Source organism: Cnephaeus nilssonii, assembly GCF_951640355.1.
Source record: "Cnephaeus nilssonii genome assembly, chromosome: 3".
Taxonomy (NCBI): domain Eukaryota; kingdom Metazoa; phylum Chordata; class Mammalia; order Chiroptera; family Vespertilionidae; genus Cnephaeus; species Cnephaeus nilssonii.
The window spans coordinates 37,795,831-37,822,420 of record NC_137074.1 but is presented as its reverse complement, the minus strand read 5'-3'; the positions used below and the strand labels follow the sequence as shown (position 1 = coordinate 37,822,420).

General features: G+C 41.1%; 1 protein-coding gene across 2 annotated transcripts in view; it reads left to right on the top strand.

Annotated features, from left to right (window-relative positions):
- The first annotated feature begins 341 nt into the window (after positions 1–341).
- ZMAT3 (zinc finger matrin-type 3) overlaps positions 342–26,590 on the top strand; it is a 38,648-nt gene continuing 12,399 nt past the window's right edge. The window contains exons 1-3 of one of the 2 annotated variants that reach the window (XM_079761964.1): positions 342–571; positions 5,454–5,780; positions 26,000–26,119. In XM_079761964.1, the coding sequence (XP_079618090.1) occupies positions 5,511–5,780; positions 26,000–26,119 (390 nt within the window). In that variant the 5' untranslated portion in view covers positions 342–571; positions 5,454–5,510. The remainder of the gene's footprint in view (positions 572–5,453; positions 5,781–25,999; positions 26,120–26,590) is intronic. The other variant, XM_079761965.1, reaches the window with a different exon arrangement.

Below are 26,590 nucleotides of genomic sequence, written 5' to 3'. Positions count from 1 at the left end.
GGACCTTTGGCAGCTCCACTCAGCCTCTTTAGCCCGCAGCCCACAGACTGAGGGCGCAGCTGGAATGAAAGCGCTTAGCATCTCAATGACAGTAGATGAATGGTGCAAAAGCTGTGCCCCGGCTTCGGATCGGAATCAACTTTCCAGGGTCTAAGATGATCGACGGTGGGGCATGGCTCCCTCCTGGCTCCCGCCTTTGTTCCCCACTCCCGCCCAGTGCTCCTGGGTGCACCGGTCCACCTCCCACCCCGTGCACCTCGGTGTCTGGAGCCGCGGCCGCCTTGCTCCGCCGGGCACATGCGCAGTGGCGACGCCGGGCCGGCGCCTTCAGTCTCCTCCTCCGCCGCCTCCCGGTTCCGCAGTCACTTCCTGCAGCTGTTTCCCTGTGGGTCCGGTTGGACTGACTTTTGAGTCAGCCCTCAGCCGCGGAGAGGGCTCGGCGGGGCCAGCTGAGAAAGTTGTGCGGCGGGAGGCGGGGTTGAGCCTGGCCGGCCGGGCGCGCAGCGGGGACGGCGGCGGGCGACCCGGGCGGACGCGGCGCCCAGACTCTCGGCGCGTCCCGGAGGTTCCGGTGAGTGCGGGCAATCCGGACGACCCCAGGAGCCGGGGGACTCGGGCTCCTGGGGGCTGCGGGCTTTCCACCTGCCCGCCACGTGAGGGGCGTGCGCTGCTTTTATTTATTTGGGTTGTTTTTGAGCCTCTCACGTGCTCTGTTTGGAGGAGCGGGGCGTGCAGCCGCCTGGCTCTCGCGCCGGCCCCCGCCTCGTGGGAGACCGGGATTCCATCTTTCGTGATGGCATCCTTGACGGGATTGAGGTGCGTGTGTGCGCGCTCGGGTGCCTGCATGCGCGGTAGGGATGGAAGGTATAGGTGGGCGATGCTGAAGCGTATGTAGCTTTGACTCAAATGTGCAAATGGGGCCCTAGGATTAGGCACCGTCACTGCTGAGACTGGCGGAGGCTCGCCCGTTCACCAAGGCCTCTTCTCTCCCAGATTCTTGCGTTCCTTTGAGTCTTCCTAATAGGATGCACCTTGCCTCCGCTGGTTATTTTTCTGTTTTTCTCCCAGTCCCGGCTGCGTTCTGCTGACCTCCAAATAATGCTCACCGCCTTTTCCGCAGGTCCAGGATTCCCAATTAGAGACTTTCCTAGGTTGCTGAGGTTTCAGGAACCTGTTCCTTTACACGGTGGTCTTTCCTCCGTAGCTTTCTCGAAACAAGAAAATGATTGGCTTTGAAACAGTCCGTGGAGAGTAGGCCCCAGTCCAGTCATGAAAACTGTTATATGATCATTCATTCCCTTTCTTTAACCTGGGTCCACCCGGAAGCTTTGATTTTTCTTTATTGTCTCCATACCCCCTTCCAAAGCGGGACATTAACTGCCATAAACCCTTCATTTATGCCACCTTAAGCATCACATTGGATGGCTTTTGTGATCTGAGGAATATTTTATTTACATCAGCCACCAAGTTGGTTTCTTTTAATAGAATGCAGTAGCTTTGGTCTCTCTATAATCCACCATTCATGCTTTCACCGAAGGCATGCTTTTATTTCTTTTAGATTTATACTTTATGTTAATTTCTGTTTGCCAATGTAGTAACACTTGATGTAACTGTCATGCATTCTGTTTGGAAGTTGACATTATCATTTTGATTGTTGACTACTACAAAAATAATTTTGGTTAAATAATAGCTATTCTTTGAACATTATAAAGATAAAATGTGATAACGGGGTAAGTCTATATTTGGTGAGCATTTAACTCGGGAGATTTTTATCAGCGCTGGAAACGGGTCTCTTGTACCTCTGTGCTTTGAGAAGGGCCTTTGATAGAAATCTGTTAGGCAGCACTAGGAGACATGTGCCCAAATTTCCTCAAGTGGGAGTGAGTGTCCATAAAACAAGTCCAGACATGTCTAAACAATTTATAGCATTTGCTTTTCTGTTTATATTGCTGATTTCCTTTATCCAGATGTTTTGACACCCTCCTTCACCATTTCTCTTCTGAACTGGGAACTTGTTTATGGCAATTTGGTATTACTGTGTCTCTGTACTGGTAATCCTTACCTGAGGATATTTTTCCATTGATTATTTTTAGAGAGAATGGAAGGGAGGGGGAGAGACTGAGAGAAACACCGATGTGAGAAAAACATTGATTGGTTGCCTCCTGTAGGCACCCAGGTGGGGGCTGGGGATTGAGCTTGCAACCGAGTTACATGCCCTTGACCAGAATCCAACCCGGGACCCTTCAGTCTGTGGGCTGACACTCTATTCATTGAGCCAAACCAGCCAGGGCTGTATTGCTTTTCTTTATGTTCCTAGAGATATGGACAGCATATTTCTGCTTAAGAATAAAATAACATCATTGTTTTTCTAAATGTTATGATTAATGAGAAATATTGTTAAATACTATCCTATCTAATAAAAGAGTAATATGCAAATTAACCATCACTCTGCTACATCCATAAGCCATGCCCACCAGCCAATCATGAGCGAGTATGCAAATTAACCCAACCAAGATGGCTGCGGCCACAGAGCGAGCAGGAGGCTTGGGTTTCCCTGGCAATGGAAGAAGCCAAACTTTCCACACACCCTGGCAGGCCTAGGCCTCCACTCAAGGCTACAAAGTTTCAATTATAGAAGATAAATAAATCCCAACAAAAATGGCGGCAGCCACGGAGCTGGAGAGAGCAGGAGGCTTGAGTTGCCCCCGGCGATGGAGGAAGCCAAACTTTCCGCACACCCTGGCCGGCCTAGGCCTCCACTCAAGGCTACAAAGTTTCAATTATAGAAGATAAATAAATCCCAGATACCAGGGCCTCCGCTTGGGTCACCGGGGGGCATGGCCGGCCTGCAAACTCCCACAGGCCCCTCTCCCAGTCCACCCCACGTCCCAAGGGAACCCCCACCCTGATCCGGGACACCCTTCAGGGCAAACCAGCTGGCCCCCACCTGTGCACCAGGCCTCTATCCTATCTAATAATCCTATCTAATAAAAGAGTAATATGCAAATTGACCATCACTCCAACACACAAGATGGCTGCCACAAGTTGGCCAGCAGGGGAGGGTAGTTGGGAGGGACCAGGCCTGCAAGGGAGGGCAGTTGGGGGTGATCAAGCCTGCAGGGGAGGGCAGTTAGGGGTGACCAGGTCGGCAGAGGAGGGAAGTTGGGGGCGACCGGGCCTGCAGGGAAGGGCAGTTGGGGGGGACCCAGTCCTGCAGGGGAGAGCAGTTGGGGGGGGACCAGGCCTGCAGGGGAAGGCAGTTAGGGGCAATCGGGCTGGTAGGGGAGCAGTTAGGCATCAATCAGGCTGGCAGGGGAGTGGTTAGAGGTCGATCAGGCTGGCAGGCAGAAGCAGTTGGGGCAATCAGGAAGGCAGGCAGGCGAGCAGTTGGGAGCCAGCAATCCTGGATTGTGAGGGATCGGGCCTAAACGGGCAGTTGGACATCCCTCAATGGCTCCCGAATTGGAAAGGGTGCAGGCTGGGCTGAGGGACACCCCACCCCCCGGTGCATGAATTTCGTGCACTAGGCCTCTAGTGACTAATAATTTATGTACTTTGCTCTTAAGTACATTCTTTCCCCATTGCATTGATATTCTTTGCTGCCTCAAGACCCTGACTTTAGTAAAAGGTTTTTACTTGATTGCAGTTTCCACGTGTGTATACTTATTAAATATGCTAATAGAGACTTTTAACTTTTCAAAACTTAGTTAATTTTCATAGATCTGTCATTATCATAAAATGTACACACTTCTATAGTAGCTGGCAAATTTCAGCAGTTTAAAATAGCCATATTCTATTGACCAAGAAAAGAGATTTTTAATAATAGAGAGTGGAAGGAATAGTGAATTTTGAAATAAAGATTTTTAATTTGGATTAGAATCATGGAAACTCAAAGTGTGTACTGTAGGTTATTTTGAGATACTCAGGATTAGAAGATGCCATCTGGGTAGGAGGCAAGAGAAATCATGGATAAATTTGAAGAGGGATTGGAACATATTGAGCCTTTGCTGAGGGAAACAGAATAGAGACTATCAGTTATTTAATAAGAAGGGGAAAAGCAATAACTGAAAGACCGGGGAACCGGAATTATATTGGGGCTGTGGTAGTGTGTTCCATTACTTTATTGCACCTTTACTTGATACATTATTTTATGCAGGTAATTTACCGATAGGGGGAGAGAAAACATTCTCAGAGGGGACTTATGAATGTAGGGTAAGGCTATATGAAGTGAGGTCTAAATTCAAGGGCCTCCAGGGGCAGGCAAGTAACATGAGTATAGGCAGCAGGCTCAGTGGGGGCTGAGGTGGCCTGGAGAAGGCAGGCGTGGCTGCCAGGGACACTGTACTTTCAGCACTAGTAGCTGTTGTTGCCCAGGTAGGACCATGTGCCAAGTGTTGCCAAATTGTCCTTTTATCAAGAGAAGCCACTGCCCTAGCCAGTGTGGCTCACAGTTGGTTGGAGCGTCGTCTTGTGCACCGAAGGGTGGCGGGTTGGATTCCCAGTCAGGGCACACAGGCAGGTTGTGGGTTTAATCTTTGTTGGGGTGCGTTGGGAGGCAACCCATCGATGTTCCTCTCTCACATCAATGTTTCTCTCTCCCTCTCCCTTCCTCTCAAAAAAAAAAAAAAAAAAAAAAAAGAAAAAGAGAAAGAAAAAAGAGAGAGAGAGAAGCCATGAGTATCTTGATTTTTTTTTAAAATGTTGATGACTAATTCAATTTAAAAAATGAAAGCAAAACGAAACAGTGTATATTCCAAGCAGAGCATATCTGTGGCTGCATGCCCTACAGGCTGTCTGCAGCCTCTGCTGCGAGGAGTCATTGGCTCAACCCTTTAAGTATTAATAGTTGATCAGAAGGTACACTTTTTCCCCCAGAAGGTACACTTTTATTTATTTTTGTCACATGGTAACTCCGAGTTATTCCTAGAGTTCCTTGGTATTTTAGCTAGTTCTAGAGGTGCTTTAAGGACTCTTTATTTCATTATTTTTTTTTATATATATATGTAATTTGGATGAAAGACCAGTTTGGATGGAAAGTAGACATTTGCTCAGGTTCTTAGCTGGTGGAATTTTGTCTGTGCGTGATTATCAAGAGTGTTTAAGGGTAAGTGTGCCTGAGGGAAGGGGTCTGGACTAGGTGACCTTTGATGTCCATATCAGCCATGTGATGTTTAGATTTAATTAGTCATGGATGCAATGCTATTAATGTTCAAGGGCCAGAGGGACCGCAGTTGGAGCTGTGCCAAGCAAAACAAAGACAAATCTGTAAACCTGTGTTCCGTGGAGGAGCGTCGTGTCAATGGGGATTAACAGAAGGGAAGTCTGCTGGATGAGGCAGTTAGGGGTAACGCCGAGAAGGGTTAGAGAAGGAGAGGAAGGGGGCAGGTGGTGTGGTCCTTTACATGTCATAGTGCTCTTTTTTTTAAGTGAGTATGCTTTTTCTTTTGATGCAGATGTGAAGACGTAACTTCTCCGCGCACATTGGATTATGCCCAAGGCTTTTCTACCCAATGATCCTCTTGCAACACGCCGGGCTCCCTCTGCCTAAACGGCCCTCATCCTCTCCTCCTATGTCAGTGGCCGCCAGGTCTCCAGGAACCTTGCAGCATCCACCGCAGCGGCCTTTTGTGCAGGAGGCTGCCTTACCTCTGGCCGGGGAAGAAGAGTTACCCAAGGCAGGGGAGCAGGACTCTACCCTGGAGGATCTGTGTAAGCCCCTTTACTGCAAACTCTGCAATGTCACCTTGAACTCAGCGCAGCAAGCCCAGGCTCATTATCAGGTAAGGGAAGAAAAGAAAATCAGGCGTTTAGTGGGCGAGCATCTTAGGGCTGTGCCCATTTCAGAGTTGATCAAGATGGCTTAGTGAACAACTAAGTTTGACTAAAAGTATAACGTTCCTACTTTGAAAGAAAGCATTGTTTTTTTCATAAAATGGGATCTTAAGCCTCCTATACGTAGCTGTGTGGTGTTTGATGGCTTGCCTGTCGTAAGCAAATGTGCACCATGCCGTCTATGTTGGTAAACAAACCTGTGATCCCAGGGAGAACAGATATTTGTTACATGATGTACCAAACTCAGTTTGGTGTCAAACTTGCTTGGAAGAATTCGTCTTATAAATATTCTCTCCCAGCTAGTACAATTTGCATTGGTTCAAGCTTATCTCTGCGAATCTTCCGCTTTTCCTTTTTAACCTCTGACTCTTCTTATAAATCCTGTCACTGCTGAGGACAACATAGGTATCTTCTGTAGTGAGAATAAAATGACGTTTGAGTCTTGAGCCTTACCCTTCATTGGTAAGGAGCATACTCTGATTTCCTTTAGCCTGTCAGCGTGAACTGATAATCATTTCTAAGATTTAAAGCTTTCACCTCCATGTAGCATAGCTAGTGGAAAAGACGGTTTTAAAGGACAAATAGAAAATTAAATTTAGGCTAGAAAGGGAGGGTACAATATCTCTTTCTATTCTAGATTGTTACCTGTTTAAATAATACAATTTCCTTTGTTGGAGAAAAGAGACCTGAGGCAATTGAGGCCAAATGCCACTGAATGGAAAGATGTCTTCTGGGTCATCACTGATTTGACTATTTGTTCTCTCCATGAATGTTTGCAGTAATAAGTCCATATGGTAGAAAGATGACTTACACAGGCATTTTTTTCTATTGTGCCACTGTAACTTTTTCCAACTTCAAGTTTTTTTTACTCTGCCTGTAAGCCTTTGTTTTGTTTTGATCCTAAAGACTGATGATTGTATCACCTTGTGACTGCATCACTATTTTGATGGTGTGTTGTTTTCTCTGGGATAATATGTTACTTCCCTGGAGTTCTCTTTGTTTGGGTTTGTTTTTCCCACTGGTGCAGAGTTGAGTTAATTAGATTTCTCAGATCTTGGCACATGTCATCATTGGTTCAAAAAGGCATCTTCTGGTTTTATTATTATACTGCAGGCCTGGTGCACAACATTCATGCACTGAGGGCGGGTCCCTCAGCCTGGCCTGCACCCTCTCGCAGTCCGGGACCCCTCAGGGGATGTCCTCTGAGGGGTCCTTAGCGCTGCCGCAGAAGTGGGAGAGGTTCCCGCCACTGCCGCTGCACTCACCAGCTGTGAGCCCGGCTTCTGGCTGAGCGGCGGTCACCCTGTGGGAGCGCACTGACCACTGGGGGCAGCTCCTGCGTTGAGCGTCTTCCCCCTGGTGGTCAGTGTGCGTCATAGCAACCAGTTGTTCCACCTTTCAGTTGATTTGCATATTAGGGTTTTATTATATAGGATTTTTTCCCTTTGCCCCAATCCCTGCTCTCATTCCCTCTGTGTACCACTTCCCACCACCTTGATTTGATACAGGGTCTTCCTTTGCCTGTTTTATCATTCAAGTGGAGTCTGTTAGGATGATCCATCTAAAACCTAAAACTCAGTGTTAGTTTTCCTCTTCGTTCATTCTGGGGGAATGTTCAGTTTTATAGCCTAAGACTTACTTTGAAAAATCAAACCTGGGTTTTAAACTTTTGATTTTTAGCTGTAAAAGTCCCTACTAAATCATTAACTTGGAAGCAAAACCCAAGTCTTTAAAGAAGACTTGTTCACTTTTATGAGGGAAAACTCTTGGGCAATGTGTAATTTAATATGTGTGCATGGATTATACCTATACCTCCTGCCTTTATCCCCCTCCTAATATCATTTTGTATCGCTATAGATAGTGATGGATGCTTCTGGTTATGCATAGAGAGAGTTCAGTTTGAGCAGGGTCATTGAATTATAAGGTTTAAAGTTGATAAACAGAATCAGCATTTATTTAGTTTTTTTAAATTTAGTCTATATTTGTGTATTGTGCTCTGAACTTTTTAGTTGACAACATTAGTGATTATATGTAATTGCAGCTCTGTCAGTCATACAGTGAGTACATAAATTAGAAAATATAAGAAAAAGGAAGTAAAATTTGGTAAATTTCTCAATAATCAGAATTATTAAGTGGAAAAGTTGGAAGAGAAAGGACAGACTATCATAGGGGACAATTTAAGCAGCCAAGAACTAGAGTAAATATAGAGTAAAGAAGTAGCAAGTGGGTCTTAAGAAAGTAGAATTTAATAGAAAATGAAAAGTTTGGGTGTAATACTAGCATGTTTCTAAGCGTAGAAGCAAAGATTTGAAAGAAACCAATATTATTGGTATTTCTTAAAGAGGGAAATATTTTTTTTACAGAGAAACAAGGCAAGCAGTTAATATATAAAAGTACAGAGCAATTTCATTAGGAGAGCAGAGAAGAAAGCTAATCTTAGAAGTGAGATCTGGATTTCAACAAGACAAAAATGCTCAAGATGAGAGAATGTGGATCAAAGAGAATCAGAATAATAAACAGAGCACGGGTGAATAAACGTAGAAGGAAAACATAGAAATGTTAGCTGGAAAGATGCGTCAAAGGCTACACAAAGGGCACGACAAACTGGCAGTGATTTTTAAAGGTCCCATTTAACATTTCTTGTAATACTGGTTTGGTGGTGATGAACTCCTTCAGCTTTTTTTTGTCTGGGAAGCTCTTTATCTGTCATTTGATTCTAAATGATAGCTTTGGTGGGAAAAGTAATTTTGGTTGTAGGTCATTGCTTTTCATCACTTTGAATATTTTGTGCCAATCCCTTCTGTTCTGTAAAGTTGCTGCAGAGAAATCAGTTGACAGTCTCATGAGAGCTCTCGTGTAGATAACTAACTGCTTTTCCTTTTGCTGCTTTAGGATTCTCCTTTGTCTTTAAACTTTGACATTTTATTTATAGTGTGTCTTGGTGTGGACCTCTTTGAGTTTCTTGTTTGGGACACTCTATGCTTCTTGGACTTCTGTGTCTATTTCCTTTACCAAGTCAGGGAAGTTTTCTGTCCTATTATTTTTAAAAATAGGATTTCAGTTCCTTGTTGTCTCTCTTCTCCTTCTGGTACCCCTTTGATTTGAATGTTGTTATATTTGATGGTGTCCCAGAAGTCACTTAAAGTATCTTCATTTTTTGGATTCTTCTTTCTTTTTGCTCTTCTTATTGGATGATTTCTGCTATCTTGCCTTCCAAATTACTGATTTGATCCTCTGCGCCTTCTAATTGGCTGTTGATTCCATCTAATGTATACTTCATTTCAGTTGTATTCTTCACTTCTTTTTTTTTTGATCCTCTGCGCCTTCTAATTGGCTGTTGATTCCATCTAATGTATACTTCATTTCAGTTGTATTCTTCACTTCTTTTTCTTTTGATCCTCTGCGCCTTCTAATTGGCTGTTGATTCCATCTAATGTATACTTCATTTCAGTTGTATTCTTCACTTCTTTTTTTTTTTTTAAATATATTTTATTGATTTTTTACAGAGAGGAAGGGAGAGGGAGAGAGAGCTAGAAACATCGATGAGAGAGAAACATCGACCAGCTGCCTCCTGCACACCCCCTACCGGGGATGTGCCCGCAACCAATGTACATGCCCTTGACCGGAATCGAACCTGGGACCTTTCAGTCTGCAGGCCGACGCTCTATCCACTGAGCCAAACCAGTTTTGGCTTATTCTTCACTTCTAATTAGTTCTTTTAAGAATCAGAAAAAAATATGAATGAGAAAATATCACAAAGAAAAAAGAATTCTCACTAACAAAGGCACACACATAATAAAAAGCACTTGATCAACCAACACTAAAGCTAGTGCAAAAGTTAAAAGGTAAAAAATGTAGGAAGATAATGTGTAATTAAAATAGTAAATTAAAGGATACTCAAAACATATACACAAAAGAAGTAAAAAATAATGACAAAAACATAAATATGGAGTAAGTAAATATGGTAGTGATTATGGAATGTATTTGAATTGAACAACCATCAACTTAAAATAAACTGCTATAAGCATAGCATGGTACATATGAATCACATGGTAACCACAAAGCAAACATCTACAAGAGATATACAAGGGCCCTAACCGGTTTGGCTCAGTGGATAGAGCGTCGGCCTGTAGACTAAAGGGTCCCAGGTTCGATTCCGGTCAAGGGCATGTACCTTGGTTGTGGGCATATCCCCAGTAGGGGATGTGCAGGAGGCAGCTGATCGATGTTTCTAACTCTCTATTCCTCTCCCTTCCTCTCTGTAAAAAATCAATAAAATATATTAAAAAAAAAAAAGAGATATACAAGGAATAAAGAGGAAGGAATCCAAATACAATACTACTGAAAGTCATCAACATACAAAAGAAGAGTGTAAGATAATAAGAGAGGAATATCAAAGAACCTCAAAAACAATTAAAACAGCCTGGCTGGTGTTGCTCAGTGTTGAGCATCGACCTATGAACCAAGAGGTCCCTGATTGGATTCCTGGTCAGGGCACATGCCCGGGTTGCAGGCTTGATCCTTAGTAGGGGTCAGATATGAGGCAGCCGATCAAATTTCTCTCTCATTGATGTTTCTATCTCTCTATCCCTCTCCCTTCCTCTCTCTGTAAAATCAATAAAAAAAACCCACACAATTAAAACAAAAAATGGCAGTAACTACATACCTATTTATAATTTCTTTATATATAAATGGATTAAATGTTCCAGTCAAAAGACAAATGGATAAAGAAGATGTGGTATATGGAATATTACTTAGCCATGAAAAAGAATGAAGTCTTACTATTTGTGACAACATAGATGGACCTAGAAGATAAAGGTTAAGGGAAATAAGTCAGGCAGAGAAAGACAAGTACTGTATGATTTCATTTATATGTGGAATCTAAAAAAACAAACAAGACAAAAACAAACTCATAGATACAGAGAACAAGCTTATGGTTGCCAGATGGGTGGGCAGGGTTGGGGAGCTGGGTGATAAAGGTGAAGGGATTAAGAAGTACAAATTGGAAGTTACAAAATAGTCATGGGGATGTTAAGTACAGCATAGAGAACATAGTAATATTGTAATAACTATACATGGTGTCAGGTGAGTATAAGATTTATCTGGGGGATCACTTTTTAAGGTATATAAATGTCTAACCACTATGTTGTACACCTGAAATTAATATATATTTTATTTATTTTTTAAATATATATTTTATTGATTTTTTACAGAGAGGAAGGGAGAGGGAGAGAGAGTTAGAAACATCGATGGGAGAGAAACATCGATCAGCTGCCTTCTGCACACTCCCCACTGGGGATGTGCCCGCAACCAAGGTACATACCCTTGACCGGAATTGAACCTGGGACCTTTTAGTCCGCAGGCCGACGCTCTATCCACTGAGCCAAACCGGTTTTGGCTGAAATTAATATATATTTTATATTAAATTAATATAAAATGTCAACTGTAATTTAAAAATAAGAAAATCAACTGAAAAAACACACACAAAACAGGCAGTGATTAAGAAAGGCTACCAAAGGCAAGAGTAAGACCAATGAGTAAGGCTTATTCTGGAATAGGCAGAATGGCAATGGTTGTAGACTAATAGAAGAAGGTGGGTTGATGAGATGATGAAAGTAAAGTTTTATTTCCACTTTAAAAACCTTCTTTGTAATTTTTAATATAGAGTTGTTCCAAGACTGCAATTCATTATTTCAGTTATGTGTGAGATAAAGGGGGTCAGTGGTGGTAGCTAGGAATACATCACTGCGATTTGGGATGTGCTAAATCACTGTGATCACATTACCCAAAACATTCTAGTGAGTTGATGCCACTGTTGAAATCACAAAGTTTCAAATTGCCCAGGGTATTGTAAACACTCCGCAGTCTGGTTTGAACAGTGTTACACTGAAGTCCGGATTGTATCATGTTCCAGGAACAATGGAAACTTTCCCTGGCATGCTGGTGTTCCCCAGCTGGGGCCGCCTTAGCAGTACCCATGTGTATCTGTCATTGCCACAGATTTATTTTTATTTCCAGAACTTCTTAAACCGGTCATTCTGCTTCAAAATACCCTGAGCTGTCCTTTTCTTTTTAATAAGGTTACCTATTTTCGCAGTCCCAAAATTATGGCTTTAGTTATATCTTGATTTGAAATAAAATCTTTGGAGGAAAAACATGTCTTTATTATATTAAAATCTATAGGCTCCAGATTACTTAAGGCAGGTCTGGCATGGAGTAACACAACGCTTTCAGCAGCATAAATACATCGACAAAGAACCACTTTAGACTGGAAGGTCATTAACAAAAATTTTAAGGAAGCAAAAAGCATGGGTAAATTTTGCTAAGGCATCCACAGTCTGAAAGAAAGTCAGCCAATTTATCTGCTAATTTGCATATTCATTTCAAAAAGTACTAGTTACTCAAAGTACATTTCTAAAATTTGTCATAAACATCAACTTCTATTCGTAATATTTGGTAGCCAAATGACCTATCATATTAGGTTAATTAGAAAGAACACAGTTAAAAAAGTAATTCTAGCATTATGATGCTGAGTGTAGTGATCATAATTCGTAATTCAGAGAGTGTAATTAGATGTTACCCCCAAATTTAAAGTACTGATTTTGGCACATACATTTTAACATTGATCACTCAGGTTTGGGTGGCATGCTCTGCAACTTTAATCTCAGCTAATTTTTATGTTTTAAAATTTCTCCTATCTGATTGTTTTCCAAATGAACTTGCAGAGGACTGAGATGGTCAAAATATACCTCATTCGGGGACAGAAGCTCTCTCTGATCCTGCTGTTAGCTGGTCTCACCAGCTTCCTGCCTGCCATCCCAGTCCACCCCTACCTCGTTTCTTATTTCTAAATAATAGTTATCCTTTCTTCCAGACAAGGGTGATTATGTGCCCTGTACTCTGTATTTCACCACCTGTTATCACTTTTCCACCTTGATCAAATTAAAAGCAGGCTTAAGCTTTTTTTCCATATACATAAAATAGCAACAGCAACCTTCCCTTTCCTTTTAGTCTCTCTTGTTAGCTTCCTTCCTCTTCTTCCCTCCCATCCTTAGAGTTCTGCTGGGTGTAATTGTCCTCTGTGGGTCTTCATTTCCCTTTCATTCCCCAGCCCACTTGCACTCCGGTTTCCATTCCAGTGTTCTAATGAAATGGCCCTTTCTAGCCAAAACTAGCTCTTTTTCACTTGACCTCTTCGTAGCATTTGCCACTGGTAATTTGCCTTTTTACAATTCTTATTTCACTCAAAATAACACCTGTAGATCAAAGCACTTCTAATGAAAAGCTGTAATCATGTCCTTCCCCTTTCTCACCCATCTCCTACCTTTTCTTCCCTAGTCTCCTTTCTACCTCCCATCTTGGGTTGACTGTAGTGTTAGTTTGACACTGTCAAGGTTGATCACATTTTTGTTCATTTGATAATCAAATTTTTCTTGCTCTGTTGGCAGGTTGATTCCAATTGTTGAACATCCACATTCAACTTTTGCATTAATATCAGTAGGGAGATACTGTTCACTATGAAGCCGTTTCCTTCTCTGTGTTTCCAATGTTACGGTTCTGTTAAATGAAAATGTTCACAGTCAAAAGCTTGAGCCACACACTAGCCAGGAAAAGGAACAGGTGCTGGGGTAAGCAGTCTACACCACTTGTAGCAGTGCTAGATGGAGAAGAAAGACAGTGTGACCACCATCCTGGGTTTGAAGGGGCTGTTTCGCACAATGAATTTGGGGAAGGAAAATGTAAGTTGAATTTACGCTGGCTGTAGATAAAGGGGGCGAGAGAAGGTGAAGTGGGCTAGTTCTGGGGTAAGTACATAGACCATAAGGAAGACGTGTTTGCTCTTTTTGGATTGGTGGTAGGCAAGTCTGTAAAGTTCACATGTAAGCAAGAAGCGGAGGGTACCTAGTGGTGGGTGGTGCCTGGCTGTCCTCTTTAAATAATTGTGGAAATAGCCACCAGGGTGTTAATTCTAATTTTCAACATACACTCAGAAATGGAAGTCATCTTGTGTGGGTTTTGGCCTGCAGCTATTAACTGATTAGCCTTTCCTCTCTTCTTTCCACCCACGGACCTGCTGTAATTTAAATTAGGCCACCGTAGAATTTTTTTCTTGTCAATTTCATGCTCCTCAAAAGAGATGTTCAGATGGATAACCCTTTCTTGAATGGCACCAGTTGCTCAAAATCTATTTTAGTTTACTTCCTATGTGGATTATAATTTGGAAATAGTCTTTTTTTTTTTCCTTGAGTTTCTGATACTTTTTAAAAAATAGGGAGAAGAATCTTATGCCTTTTTTTTAGAGTTTGAAGTGAAGGAGAGTTTATTAGTGAAGCGGTGAGACAGAGAGTGGCCAGACCACAGACAGAGTAGTTGAATCTTATGCCTTTTTAAAAAACCATTTACTAGCTTTATAATCTTTCTTTTTATTGCTTACAATCCCTTTCATTTGTCGTCATGAAACCCACCGATTTCCTGTTCTTATTTGGACTAGTTGTTTCACATTTGGAATATGACTTAATTGTGTAGCTTTCTGTGTTGCCTAGAGTTTGTCATTGCCTTTCTTTTTTTCCCTTTTTGTTCTTACATAATGTATCATTACCATATCCTTATTTTCCCCTTCAGACTCTCAATCACACTGTCTGTTGTGTGGAATGCCCTTTTATTATCAGTCTTTCTACTTGCTCCATTTTCAGTTGGTTGCTCTCTGGGTTTGCTGCACGGCTCTCAATTTTTGACTTGTCTTCCTTGCTCTCTCACTTGGGCTACTATTTTCTAAATATACATGTGTGTGTTTTTAAAAAAATCTGATTTTGTTTGAGTACATCTTCACATTACAGAGGAAGAAAGAATAAATGTAAATGTATTACAACACATTGCTTTAAAAATAAAGTGAGGGAGTACCTGGGAAATAAATTTTTCTGAGCCCTTGTATATCTGAAAATGTTTGCATTGTGCCTTCATATTTGATAGATTTGTGGTTGACCTACTTTAATTTTGGGCTCTCTTCTCTTCTCTTCTCTTCTCTTCTCTTCTCTTCTCTTCTCTTCTCTTCTCTTCTCTTCTCTTCTTTTCTTCTTCCTGGAAGCTTTTAGTCTCTCCTTTTTATCCTTGTTACCTGGAATTTCACAGTGATGGATGCGACTAGGTCTGGATCTTCTTTCATTTGTCCTGCTTAGAACTAGTAGATCCTGTCAGTTTGCGTACTCCTCCTTTCTCTTGAGCTCTGGGGAATTTTCTTTCATACTGTTTATCCAATAATATTCTTCTCTATATTTTATCTCTTTTCCCAGGTAATTCTATTAGGCCTATCTTGGAATAGCAGGGTGGATTCTTTATATTGATTATCTCTTCTCTCTTTTATCCTTCCTTGATTTCTTTTTTTAAATTTTCTGAGAGGTATTCTAGAATTCTAACCCTGTATTGATTTTTTAAAAATTTGGACAATCTTATCTTTAATATTAAAGAATCTCTTGATTTCTTATTATTACATTTTCTAGCATCTGTTTTATAGGATATTAGTTAAGAACATGAAATCATGGGCTTGGGGGTCAGATTGTAGTCTTACTACTTACTACATGTATAATATTGGAAATATCTCTTAACTTCTCTATGCCTCATGAAAAGATGATGACGATAATGAGTTAGTATGTGTAAGACATTGAGAACAGTTCTGGTACCTGAGATAATCCTAATACAGTTGAGTTGTCCTGGGATCAGGTGGAGCATGATGGCATGGACTCTGGAACCAGATTGTCCCCAGCTCTGCCATCTACTTGTGGCTTTGGGCAAGTTTTGTTTTATTGGCTTTTTAGTTTGAATAACTTTTATAAACTAGTTCCAAAAATAGTACAAAAACATTTTTTAAAAATATATATTTTTATTGATTTCAGAGAGGAAGGGAGAGGGAGATAGAGACAGAAACATCAATGATGAGAATCATTGATTGGCTGCCTCCTGCATGCCCCCCAGTGGGGATGAAGCCCGCAACCTGGGCATATGCTCTTGACTGGAATTGAACCCGGGACCCTCCAGTCCGCAGGCCGATGCTCTATCCACTGAGCCAAACCAGCCAGGGCACTACAAAAAATTCTTGCAGGCACCTCGTTCCAATTCCCCAAATGTTAGTATGCAATTATCAAAATCAGGAAATTAACACTGATAACAATATTATGTAATCTGCAGACTATTTACATTTTACCAGTTACCTACTGATGTCCAGGGATCCAAACCAGGATGAAATTTTGCATGTAGTTGTTATATCTCCTTTAATCAGGACAGGCTTGGTTTTTCTTTCCTTTTTATGTTCTGAGTTTTCTTAAGATTAAGTTTAGGTTATGTGTGTGTTTTTCCCCCCAAAATACCACCGAAGTTATATTTATTGTGTCCTTCCCAATGCATCATATCCGGAGGGACATATGTGATATTTTGTATCACTGGTGCTGTTGACTTTGGTCACTGGGTGACAGAGTGCCTGCCAGGGTTCTCCTTTGTAAGGTTACCATTTATTTGTCTTGTGCTTAATAAGTATCATATGGGGAGATACTTCGAGACTATGTGGATGTCTTATTTCTCATCATATTTTTACTCAGTGATTTTAGCATTTATTGACTGATGCTATTCTAACTTTCCATCTTTTCTTAACGTTTACCTTCTTTGATAGTGAGAAATCTGGGTTTATCCACAAAACATTCTCAGGCACCCTCCCTTCCTCTCTCCTGCCCTCTCTCTCTCTCTCCCTCCCTCAATACATATCAATATCCCTGTGAAAAACAAACCTACTAACCAGATATCTGGCAAGCTTTTTGTACAATTTTAGACAAATTTGGACAGTTATGTTTTAAAATATTAGTTCTGCTTGATTGTTTTGTTTTACTTCTTCAGAGACACCAGTTTTACATAATTTATTCCTTCTTTACTTGTCTTATATTTCCATTGTGTCCCCTCTGACCCTTTAAATTTTTTCTTTATATCATTTTTATTTTTCTGATTCTTTTTTGTTTTTCTTCTATGACTGTTATTACATTTTCATCTATGTTTACTCTCCTCTGGTGCTTGTGTTTATTCCTTATTTTTTGATATGATTATCTTATCCCTCTCCCTGAGTTTAATTACTCTTCTTTTAATTTTCACTATGTTTTGCCCATTTTTCTTTGTACGTTTTGACTATCTGATTCAAAGTGATTTTTAATATCCCCAAATTTTTGTTAGAATATATTTAATTCAATTTGGAGTGTTTTCTTCTATTTCATGTTTGTTTGTTTTTTTTGGGGGGGGGTTCATTCGCTCAGATGTGTTGATTTTTTTTTTAGTAATTTTATATAGACTTGATTAGTTTTCATGTGTTCATTTTGTAGATTTTGGGTGGCTTATAAGATCCTTAATTCATTGGAAATCTCATTTTATCACTGCAGCAAATCCAGTTCTTTAATAACTTAATTTGTGTGTGTGTATGTGTGTGTGTGTGTGTGTGTGTGTGTGTGTGTGTGTGTTCAGGGGAGGGTTTGTATGTCCTCTGATTTTTGTTTTGTTCTTTTTGTTTTGCAGGATGCTAGGTTTTCCTGTTTTGTTTCTTTTCCCCCTTACCTCCCAGTAGCCAAAGGGTATCTGCCACTCCCTTCCTTTTGCCCCTTTCTCCTCCAGAGCTACTTGGCCACTTCAGATCATGTGTACATCAAAGCTCCTTTCCTGTAGTCAATGTCTGGGTCATGCTTTCGTATCTACAAACTCTAGGGCTTTACTTTTTCTGGTGGTAGTTATAAACCCATTTTGTTCTGCTAGCGCCCTCTTCTCTCTTTCTTGCAGTTTTTGTCAGATTGTTCTTGCTTAACTGTGGAGACTTATGGAAGGAGCACAAGTGATTGCTCACTGGATTTGATGTTTTTTCTTTTTTACCTACAGTTATTTTGAAGTCTGAACATTCTGTGGTGTCCACTTATGTTGAGGACATGATTTCTGTGTAGTTTTGTTTTTCTTGTCATTCTTTATAGAGGATATGTGGCGAGATGCAAATCTAGGCAGCCCACTTATCTGGAAGCTCTTGGGCAAGTTTTTAACTCTCTGAGCTTAGTTTCCTCATATGTAAAATGGGAATAATAATAATACCAAATTAATCAAGATTTCACGAAGGTTAGGAGAATATTTATGAATTGTTTAGAACACTATAATTCACATAAGTGCTCAACAATTTGTAGTTGCTATTATTATCATAATGTTATGGATGCAATATTGTCTAGAATGGTACTGTGGATACTACTTTGAAAATAAAATAACTGATACTATCTAAAGTTGACCCCTTCCTTAGTACTGTGCATCTCATCTTCTGCCTTTTCATGGATTGTGCTCCTGCAGCCATGCTTTAGCTTCTGCATCATCTGTGGGTTTTTTTCTGACTTCCTCTTGTTGTCATGCAAAGTAGGCTAAAGACAACCCATTTTTTTTCTCTCTCTCTTTATTGATTAAGGTATTACATATGTGTCCTTATCCCCCTATTGCCCTTCTACCCCCCCACTCATGCCCTCACCTTCCTGGTGTCTGTGTCCATTGGTTAGGCTTGTATGCATGCATACAAATTCTTTGGTTGATCTCTCCTTCTTACCCCCACCCTCCCCTACCTTCCTTCTGAGGTTTGACGGTCTGATCGATGCTTCTCTGTCTCTGGATCTGTAAAATCAGCAAAGAAACAGCAATCCTAAATGATTCACTAGATCAGATGGACTTAATTGACATCTTCAGAACATTTCACCCCAAAGCCACAGACTATTCATTCTTCTCAAGTGCACATGGGACATTTTCAAAGATAGACCACATATATGGTCACAGGCACAGTCTCTCCAAATTCAAGAAGATTAAAATCATATCAAGCATCTTCTTAGACCACAATGGCATATTAGAAATAAACTACAACAAAAACAAAAAAATTCAAACACTTGGAAGCTGAATAGCATACTATTAAACAATGATTGGGTTACCAAAGAGATCAAAGAAGAAATTAAAAACATCCTGGAAACGAATAACAATAAAAACACAACAATCCAAAATCTATGGGACACAGTGAAAGCAGTCCTGAGAGGGAAGTTCATAGCTCTACAGGCCTACCTCAAAAAACAAGAAAAAATGGTAATAAATTATCCAACTCTACAATGTAAAGAATTAGAAAGAGAGCAACAAGAAAAGCCCAGAGTGAGCAGAAGGAAGGAGGTAATAAAGATCAGAACAGAAATAAATGACATAGAGACCAAAACAACAACAACAACAACAACAACAAAAAAGACAACAAAAACAAAAACAAACAAACACAATACAAAAGATCAATGAAACCAAGATCTGGTTCTTTGAAAGGACAAACAAGATTGATGAACCTCTCTAGCCAGGCTCACCAAGAAGCAGAGAGAGGACTCAAACAAAATCAGAAATGAAAGAGGTGAAATAACAACAGACCCCACAGAAATACAAAGTATTGTTAAAAAATACTATGAACAACTCTATTTCAACAAACTGGACAACCTAGAGGAAATGGACATATTCCTAGAAAAATACAACCTTCCAAAACTCAATCAGGAAGAATCTAAAAATCTCAATAGGCTGATAACTATGGAGGAAATTGAAGCAGTCATCAAAAAGCTTCCAGCAAACAAAAGCCCAGGGCCAGACAGCTTCACAGAAGAACTAAAACCTATCCTCCTCAGACTATTCCAAAAAATTTAAGAGGAAGGAACACTTCCAAGCTCATTCTATGAAGCCAGCATTCCCTTAATACCAAAACCAGATAAAGACAACACAATGAAAGAGAATTACAGGCCAATATCCCTCATGAACTTAGATGCCAAAATCCTCACCACAATTCTAGCAAATTGAATCCAGCATTACATCAGAAAGATCATGCACCATGACCAAGTAGGATTTATTCCAGGGATGCAAGGATGGTACAATATCCGCAAATCAAGTAACATGATACATCACATAAACAAATTGAGAGATAAAAATCACAGTCATATCAAATGATACAGAAAAAGTATTTGACAAAAATCCAACACCCTTTCTTGATAAAGACCCTCAGCAAAATGGGAATGGAGGAATAATGCCTCAACATAATAAAAGCCTTATATGACAAACCTACAACCAACATCATACTCAATGGGCAAAAACTAAAACCATTTCACGTAAGAACAGGAACGAGACAGGGATGCCCCCTATCACCACTCCTGTTTGACATAGTACTGGAAGTGCTAGCCATTGCGATCAGATAAGAAGAAGAAATAAAAGGCATCCAAATTGGAAAAGAAGACGTAAAACTGCCCTTATTTGCAGATGACATGATACTGTACATAGAAAACCCTAAAGACTTCATCAAAAAACTATTAGACTTAATAAATGAATTCGGCAATGTAGCAGGATACAAAATTAACGCCAAGAAATCTATACACCAATAGTGAACTTACAGAAAGAGAGATTAAAAAAATGATCCCATTTACCATTGCACCAAAAAAAGTAAGATACCTAGGAATAAACTTAACTAAGGAGGTAAAAGACCTATATACGGAAAACTACAGGACACTGAAAAAAGAGATAGAGGAAGACATAAATAGATGGAAGAACCATGTTCATGGATTGGTAGAATCAACATCATTAAAATGTCCATACTACCCAAAGCAATCTATAGATTCAATGCACTTCCCATTAAAATACCAACGGCATATTTCACAGACCTAGAACGAACTCTCCAAAAATTCATCTGGAATAAAATAATACCCCGTATAGCTGCAGCAATCCTGAGAAAGAAGAACAAAGTAGGAGGGATCTCAATACCAGATATCAAGCAGTATTGCAAAGCCACTGTTCTCAAAACTGCCTGGTACTGGCACAAGAACAGACATATAGACCAATGGAATAGAATAGAGAATCCAGATATTGACCCAAACCACTATGCTCAATTAATATTTGCCAAAGGAGGCAAGAACATACAATGGAGTCAAGATAGTCTCTTCAGTAAATGGTGTTGGGAAAATTGGACAGATACATGCAAGAAAATGAAAAGACAACCCATCTTTAAGAAAATCTTTCACTGATCCGTTTCTCGCTCTAACTCTATACTCTGTTTCTCTGTTCCATGTCATAGTAGAATTCTTCTAAAAAGTTGCCTATGCTGGTTGTCTTCAGTTTCACACCTCCCATTGTCTCCTTAAGCCACTCATATGCCTTTCATCCCCCACTGCGCTACTGAAATGGTTCTTACCAAGTTTACTCTTGGTCTCTGTCTTTTCAAATCCAAGCATTAACTCATTAACTTCTGTGTTTTGATCCCACAGTAGCATTCGACCTGGTGAACCACTCTTGTTTTCATTATTGTTTTAAATTATTATGAAGTCCTTCAGGCATAAAAGAGCACTAACTTTATATAACGTTCATGTGTATTTGCCTTCTAGTTAAAAGAATGAAAATCATCAAATCATTTGAAGAGCACCTCCCCACCCCCCCACCCCCCACCCCCAATTCCTTCCTATGCTCCCAGATGTAGCCACTATACTGAATTGATATTTCTTGTTCCCACAACTTGTTTTGTAGTTTTGCTACATGTGTTTTCCTATATAATATGTAGTGTTTTATTTTTATTTTTTTTATTATATTTTCTTTTCTTTTTTTTTTTTATGTAGTGTTTTTTTAAATGTTTTTAACCTCCATTTTAAAAAGATTATTCTTGCCCTAGCTGGCTTGGCTCAGTGGATAGAGCATCAGCCTGCAGACTGAAGGGTCCCAGGTTCGATTCTGGCCAAGGGCACATGCCTGGGTTGCGGGCTCAATCCCCAGTGGAGGGTGTGCAGGAGACAGCCGATCAGTGATTCTGTGTCATCATTGATGTTTCTATCTCTCGCTCCTTCTCCCTTCCTCTCTGAAATCAATAAAGAAATATTAAAAAAAAATCAAAAGATTATTCTTAAGTATCTTTTTCTGCAACTTACTCTTTTTACTCAACATTTTGTTATGAGAATCATTCATGTTGCCATGCATGAATGACCCCAGAGTGTTTATTTTTCACTGTGTATATAGTATTCCATTGTCTGAATAGACTATAATTTATCCATTATGTTGTAGACAGACACTTAATTTGTTTTCACTGTTCAGTTGTTACAAACAGTCCTTCTAGGAACATTGTTATAAAAATCTCCTTTGATGTGGTTTCCGTTTGATAATATCTGGAAGTAGAGTTCTTGCGTTATAATGTATTTAACTACACTCTTCTTTTGAATCAACTTGTTTTAAGCGTCCATGATACCACACTTGTTTGATTTTCATCTTACTTCATAGGCCAGGCTGTCTCCTCTCATTTTCCGCATCCTCATTCTCTACTGCATTCTATGTTTTAGTGTCCTGGGGATTTGTCTTTGGTCTCTTCTCTATATTCCCAGCTTCTGGCTCCAATTCACTCTAATTTATCCCTATGCTGATCCCAGGATAATCTTTATCAAATGCAATCCAGTCATGCCACTACTTTGCTTAAAGTTCTTCAGTGGTCCCCTGCTGCCTCTAAAGTCCAAGTTCTGTGTCATGGCCAGAACCACTAAGGATTAGCACCCCCCCCCCCTCACCCCTCACTCCCCATTCCTTGTATCTCAGCTCCTACCTCTTCTCTAAAGGATCTTGAAGAGCATCTCTCCAGCAGGCTGGACCTTTGCTCAGACCATTTTCTTTGTTCAGTTTCCTTCCTCCTCACTCCTTAGCTGCCTGGTAAACTTGTGTTCCTTTTAAAAGATGACTTACCTGTTGCTTTCTCAAGGAGGTCATACCTGACATCTTCAGGAGGAAGTAAGAAATTCCTTCTCTGTTCTTCCTTCTTTGTTATCTCTATTATACTTCTTGACTCATTGATCCAGCAAATATTTACTTACTGCCTACTATATGCTAGAAACTGTTATAGACATTGGGCTAGAACAGGAAATGAGACAGACAGTGTTCTTATTTTCCAAGGAGTCTACATTCTAAAGAGTAGAAAAGAGAGAAAACAAGTAAACAATATTATTTAGACACATAATATGGTAATGTGATGGAGAGAGAGTGCGTATGTAGGCGGGGGTGGGGGTGGGGGGTGGGCGGAGAGTAGATGGGGATGGGCATTAACTTCAGATTGAGTTAGATGCTGCTTGACTTGAGACCTGAGAGATGAGAAGGAGCCAGCCCTGCAGTGATCTGAAAGAAGACCATTCTAAGCAGAAGGAACAGCAAGTACAAAGGCTCTGGAGCGAGAATGAATTTGGTATGTTTAAGGAAGAGAAGGAAGGCCAGTGAGGCAGGAGTATAATGAGCTGGGGGAAGGGGTGCTGTATGAAATAAAATCTGAGAAGTGGGCAGGGTCCGATCATGTGGGGCCTTATGGGTAAGATGTGTCGATTTTCAGTGTAGTGGGAAACCATCGGAAGATTCTGTGTGAGAGAGTGGCATGATCCAGCTGGAATGAGGAGAATTAGGAGGACAGAGTGAGAGCAGAAACCAGGAAGGAGTTCTCGCTGCAGGTAGAAAATGTTGGTAGCTTGGATTACTGTGGTGTTTGTAGTGCCCATGGGAAGAAGTGGGATGACTTAGGATATATTTTGAAGGTAGGCAGAGAGGACTGGCTGGGGGATTAGACGTGTTGGTTTTAAGGAGGGAGGGAATCAAGAAAAGGATCCCTGGCCTTTCTTGAGTGCCATTTACTGACATGTGGATGACTAGTGGTGGTGGCAGTGGTGAGGGAGTTCTGTGAGGGAGGAATCAGAAGTTATTTTTAGGTATTTTAAGTTGGACATGCCTCTTAAGACCACAAAGTATAAATGGCAGGAAGTCATTTGGATAGGTGGCTCTGAAGGTCAAGGTTTGCCTTTGTTTGTTGGGGCTGCTATAACAAATCACCAGAGACCGGGTGGCTTAAACAGTGAATGTTTATTTCTCGAGGTTGTGGAGGCTGGAAGTCTGAGGTCAGGGTGCAGCACAGTTGGGTTCTGGTGAGGACCCTCTTCCAGATTGCAGATCGCGGCTTCTATTCTCACATGGGAGGTGCAGGGTGAGGGGTACTTCTGGCCTCTTCATAAAGGGGCACTAATTAGGCTCCACCCTGAAGACCCAGTCACTTCCTAATACAATCACATTGGGATTAGATTTCAATATATGATATTTGGCGGAACAGAGATATTGAGTTTATAACAGGGATGGGGATAGATAATTTTGGGAGTCAGCAACTTATTCATTATATTTTAAAGCTTTGAGACTGGGTAAAATAACTGAGAGTTTGAGTGTAGATAGAGAAGAGAACTGAGGGTAGGGCTTTGGACACCATAGCATTTAGAGAATGAGAGGTAGGGGTGTGAGAGGGAGTCATAGAAGACAATAGAAGGAGAGAGTGTCAATTGTGTCATGCTGCTTAGAGTTAGAATATGATGAAGGCACAGGTATGACCACTGGGTTTGACCCCATGGAGGTCACGGTGACCATGGTGAGTGGTCAGAAGGTAGAACTTAGCGCATCACTTTAATGAACTGCATATGTATCTGTCACCTCCTCTAGAGTGTGTGCTAACCCTAATTCCTTCTAAGGCTTAGCACATAATAGATGGTAAATAAATGCCTACAAGTTTAATTTTTACAAAGTAGTTTAAAGAGTAATACACTTTCCCCTCCTCATTTAGGATGCTTTTAGATCACTGACCCATCCCCCCAGTTTGCAGCAGTTCCAGGAGTATAGTCAGGTGAATAATAACTTAGAGGAAACACAATGAGAGAAACAAATCCATTTTAATAGAGGTTCACAGTGCATCCTGCAGCCATCATGCTGTGGTGAACCAGGGCCTTGCTTTGGACTCAGAAGGCCTGCCTCAAGCTCTGCTGCACTGCGTGGCCCTGCTGAATGTTGGGTGCTGGTGGCAGGTCCCCCACACTCTCTGGATCATGGCTCTTCAGCTGTCCTATGTGGATAACATTAACAAGTTCCTCTCACAGGATTTTTGTGAGCAGCAAATGATCTAATGCTCAAAGTAAAAAGCTACTCTGTAAGAGCTATGTTTGTAAAAATAATTGGATTACCCATTTGGTCACAGACTTACAAAGTAGATTAGATCAGAGTATTATCCTAGCTAATCTAATAAAGAGGGAATATGCAAATTGACCATCACGCTGTAACAAGATGGCTGTGCCCACAGCGGAGGCAGGGATCCCGTAACACAAGATGGCTGCGCCCACAGCAGAGGCATGGATCCCGTAACACAAGATGGCTGCGCCCACAGCGGAGGCAGGGATCTCGTAACACAAGATGGCTGCGCCCACAGCGGAGGCCGAGTTCCCGTAATGAGCCTTAACGAACAATCAGCAGGGGCTTGAGGCTGCGTGGTGTTGGGCCAGGGTAAGGGACCTGAGGCTGTGCCCTCTGCCTGGTGGGGCTTGACAGGGGACCTGAGGCCATGTCCCCCACCATGCGGGGCTTGACGGGGGACCTCAAGCTATGCCCCCTGCCCACGGGGCTTGACAGGGGACCTCAAGGCGTGCCCCCCACCCTGGCCTGATGGGGGTGGGGCCGGCTGGGTCTGGATCTAGCCCAATGGGGGTAGGGCCAGCCGGGTCTGGGTCTCGCATGATTTTGAGGCGCACGTGGTGGGCGGGGACTTGACTCTGGTTCCCATGGCGTGCCCCAGACTCTGACAGGAGGAAGATTTTCATACACATTTTACTAATTTTCTTCCATCTCTGACACTTCTATTATAGAGAAAGGGCAGATAGCAATATTAAAATATTTCCTCTAATTAATTCCCTTTTAATGTGCACGAATTTCGTGCACCCGGTCACTAGTGAAATTTATATTCAGGCAGTGGTGTAGGAAAGGCAACAAGTTTGGGAAGGACACAGATCACTGTAAAATGTAATACTTTTCTAGAAATATATAGGAAATTAATTTCTTTTGGCTTTGTCCCTTTATCGTTCCCAGATAAATGTAATCATCCTGTTAGAACCAAAGAATAGACATTTACTTTAAAATCAAGTAATCAAATCTAGTAGTGGTCTGTTTACCCTAGTGTGGCATATCTGAAAGAATAAAATGTAGTTAGTGCTGTTTGTGGTTTTTTTTTCTTTTTTCTTTTTTTTAAGTGAATATATTAATTCCGTTTGACAAATTTTCACCATGGTGGTTACCCATTTCACTTTACTTCTAGGGTAAAAATCATGGTAAGAAACTCAGAAATTACTATGCAGCAAACAGCTGTCCTCCTCCTGCCCGAATGAGCAATGTGGTAGAACCTGTGGCTTCTCCAGCTGTTCCAGTCCCTCCGCAGGTAAGACATGTGGCAGGGTGGAAGCTGTCCTATGCACAAATTTGTCCATCATGGTACAATTAGGCAAATACCCCTGAAAGGTCCCACTGGGTGCTTTTGACTCCTTGAACTCCAGGGCTGGATTTAATGCATGCCAAAATCCATGAGCCTTGAGATTTCTCATGCTTTGGTTGTGATACATGAAATGATGAAACAAATATTGTTTCATGAGTCTTTCCCTATGCATTTCTCAAAGTCCGAGCTTAAATGACCCTGTGTCTAGTCTAAGCTAGAATAAAACCAACAAACCCTGAATAGAACAAGAGATTGTTTAAACGTTTATATCTTTATTGCAGTTAATCCCATTTACTGTATATTTTGCCTTCTATTGAGATTAGTTTCTTGAGATTGCGTACCCTCCCCTCCCCCTTCTTCTTCTTCTTTTTTTTTTTTAAACTTCTGGCCAGAGAACCTGTATAAACACTTTCGGGT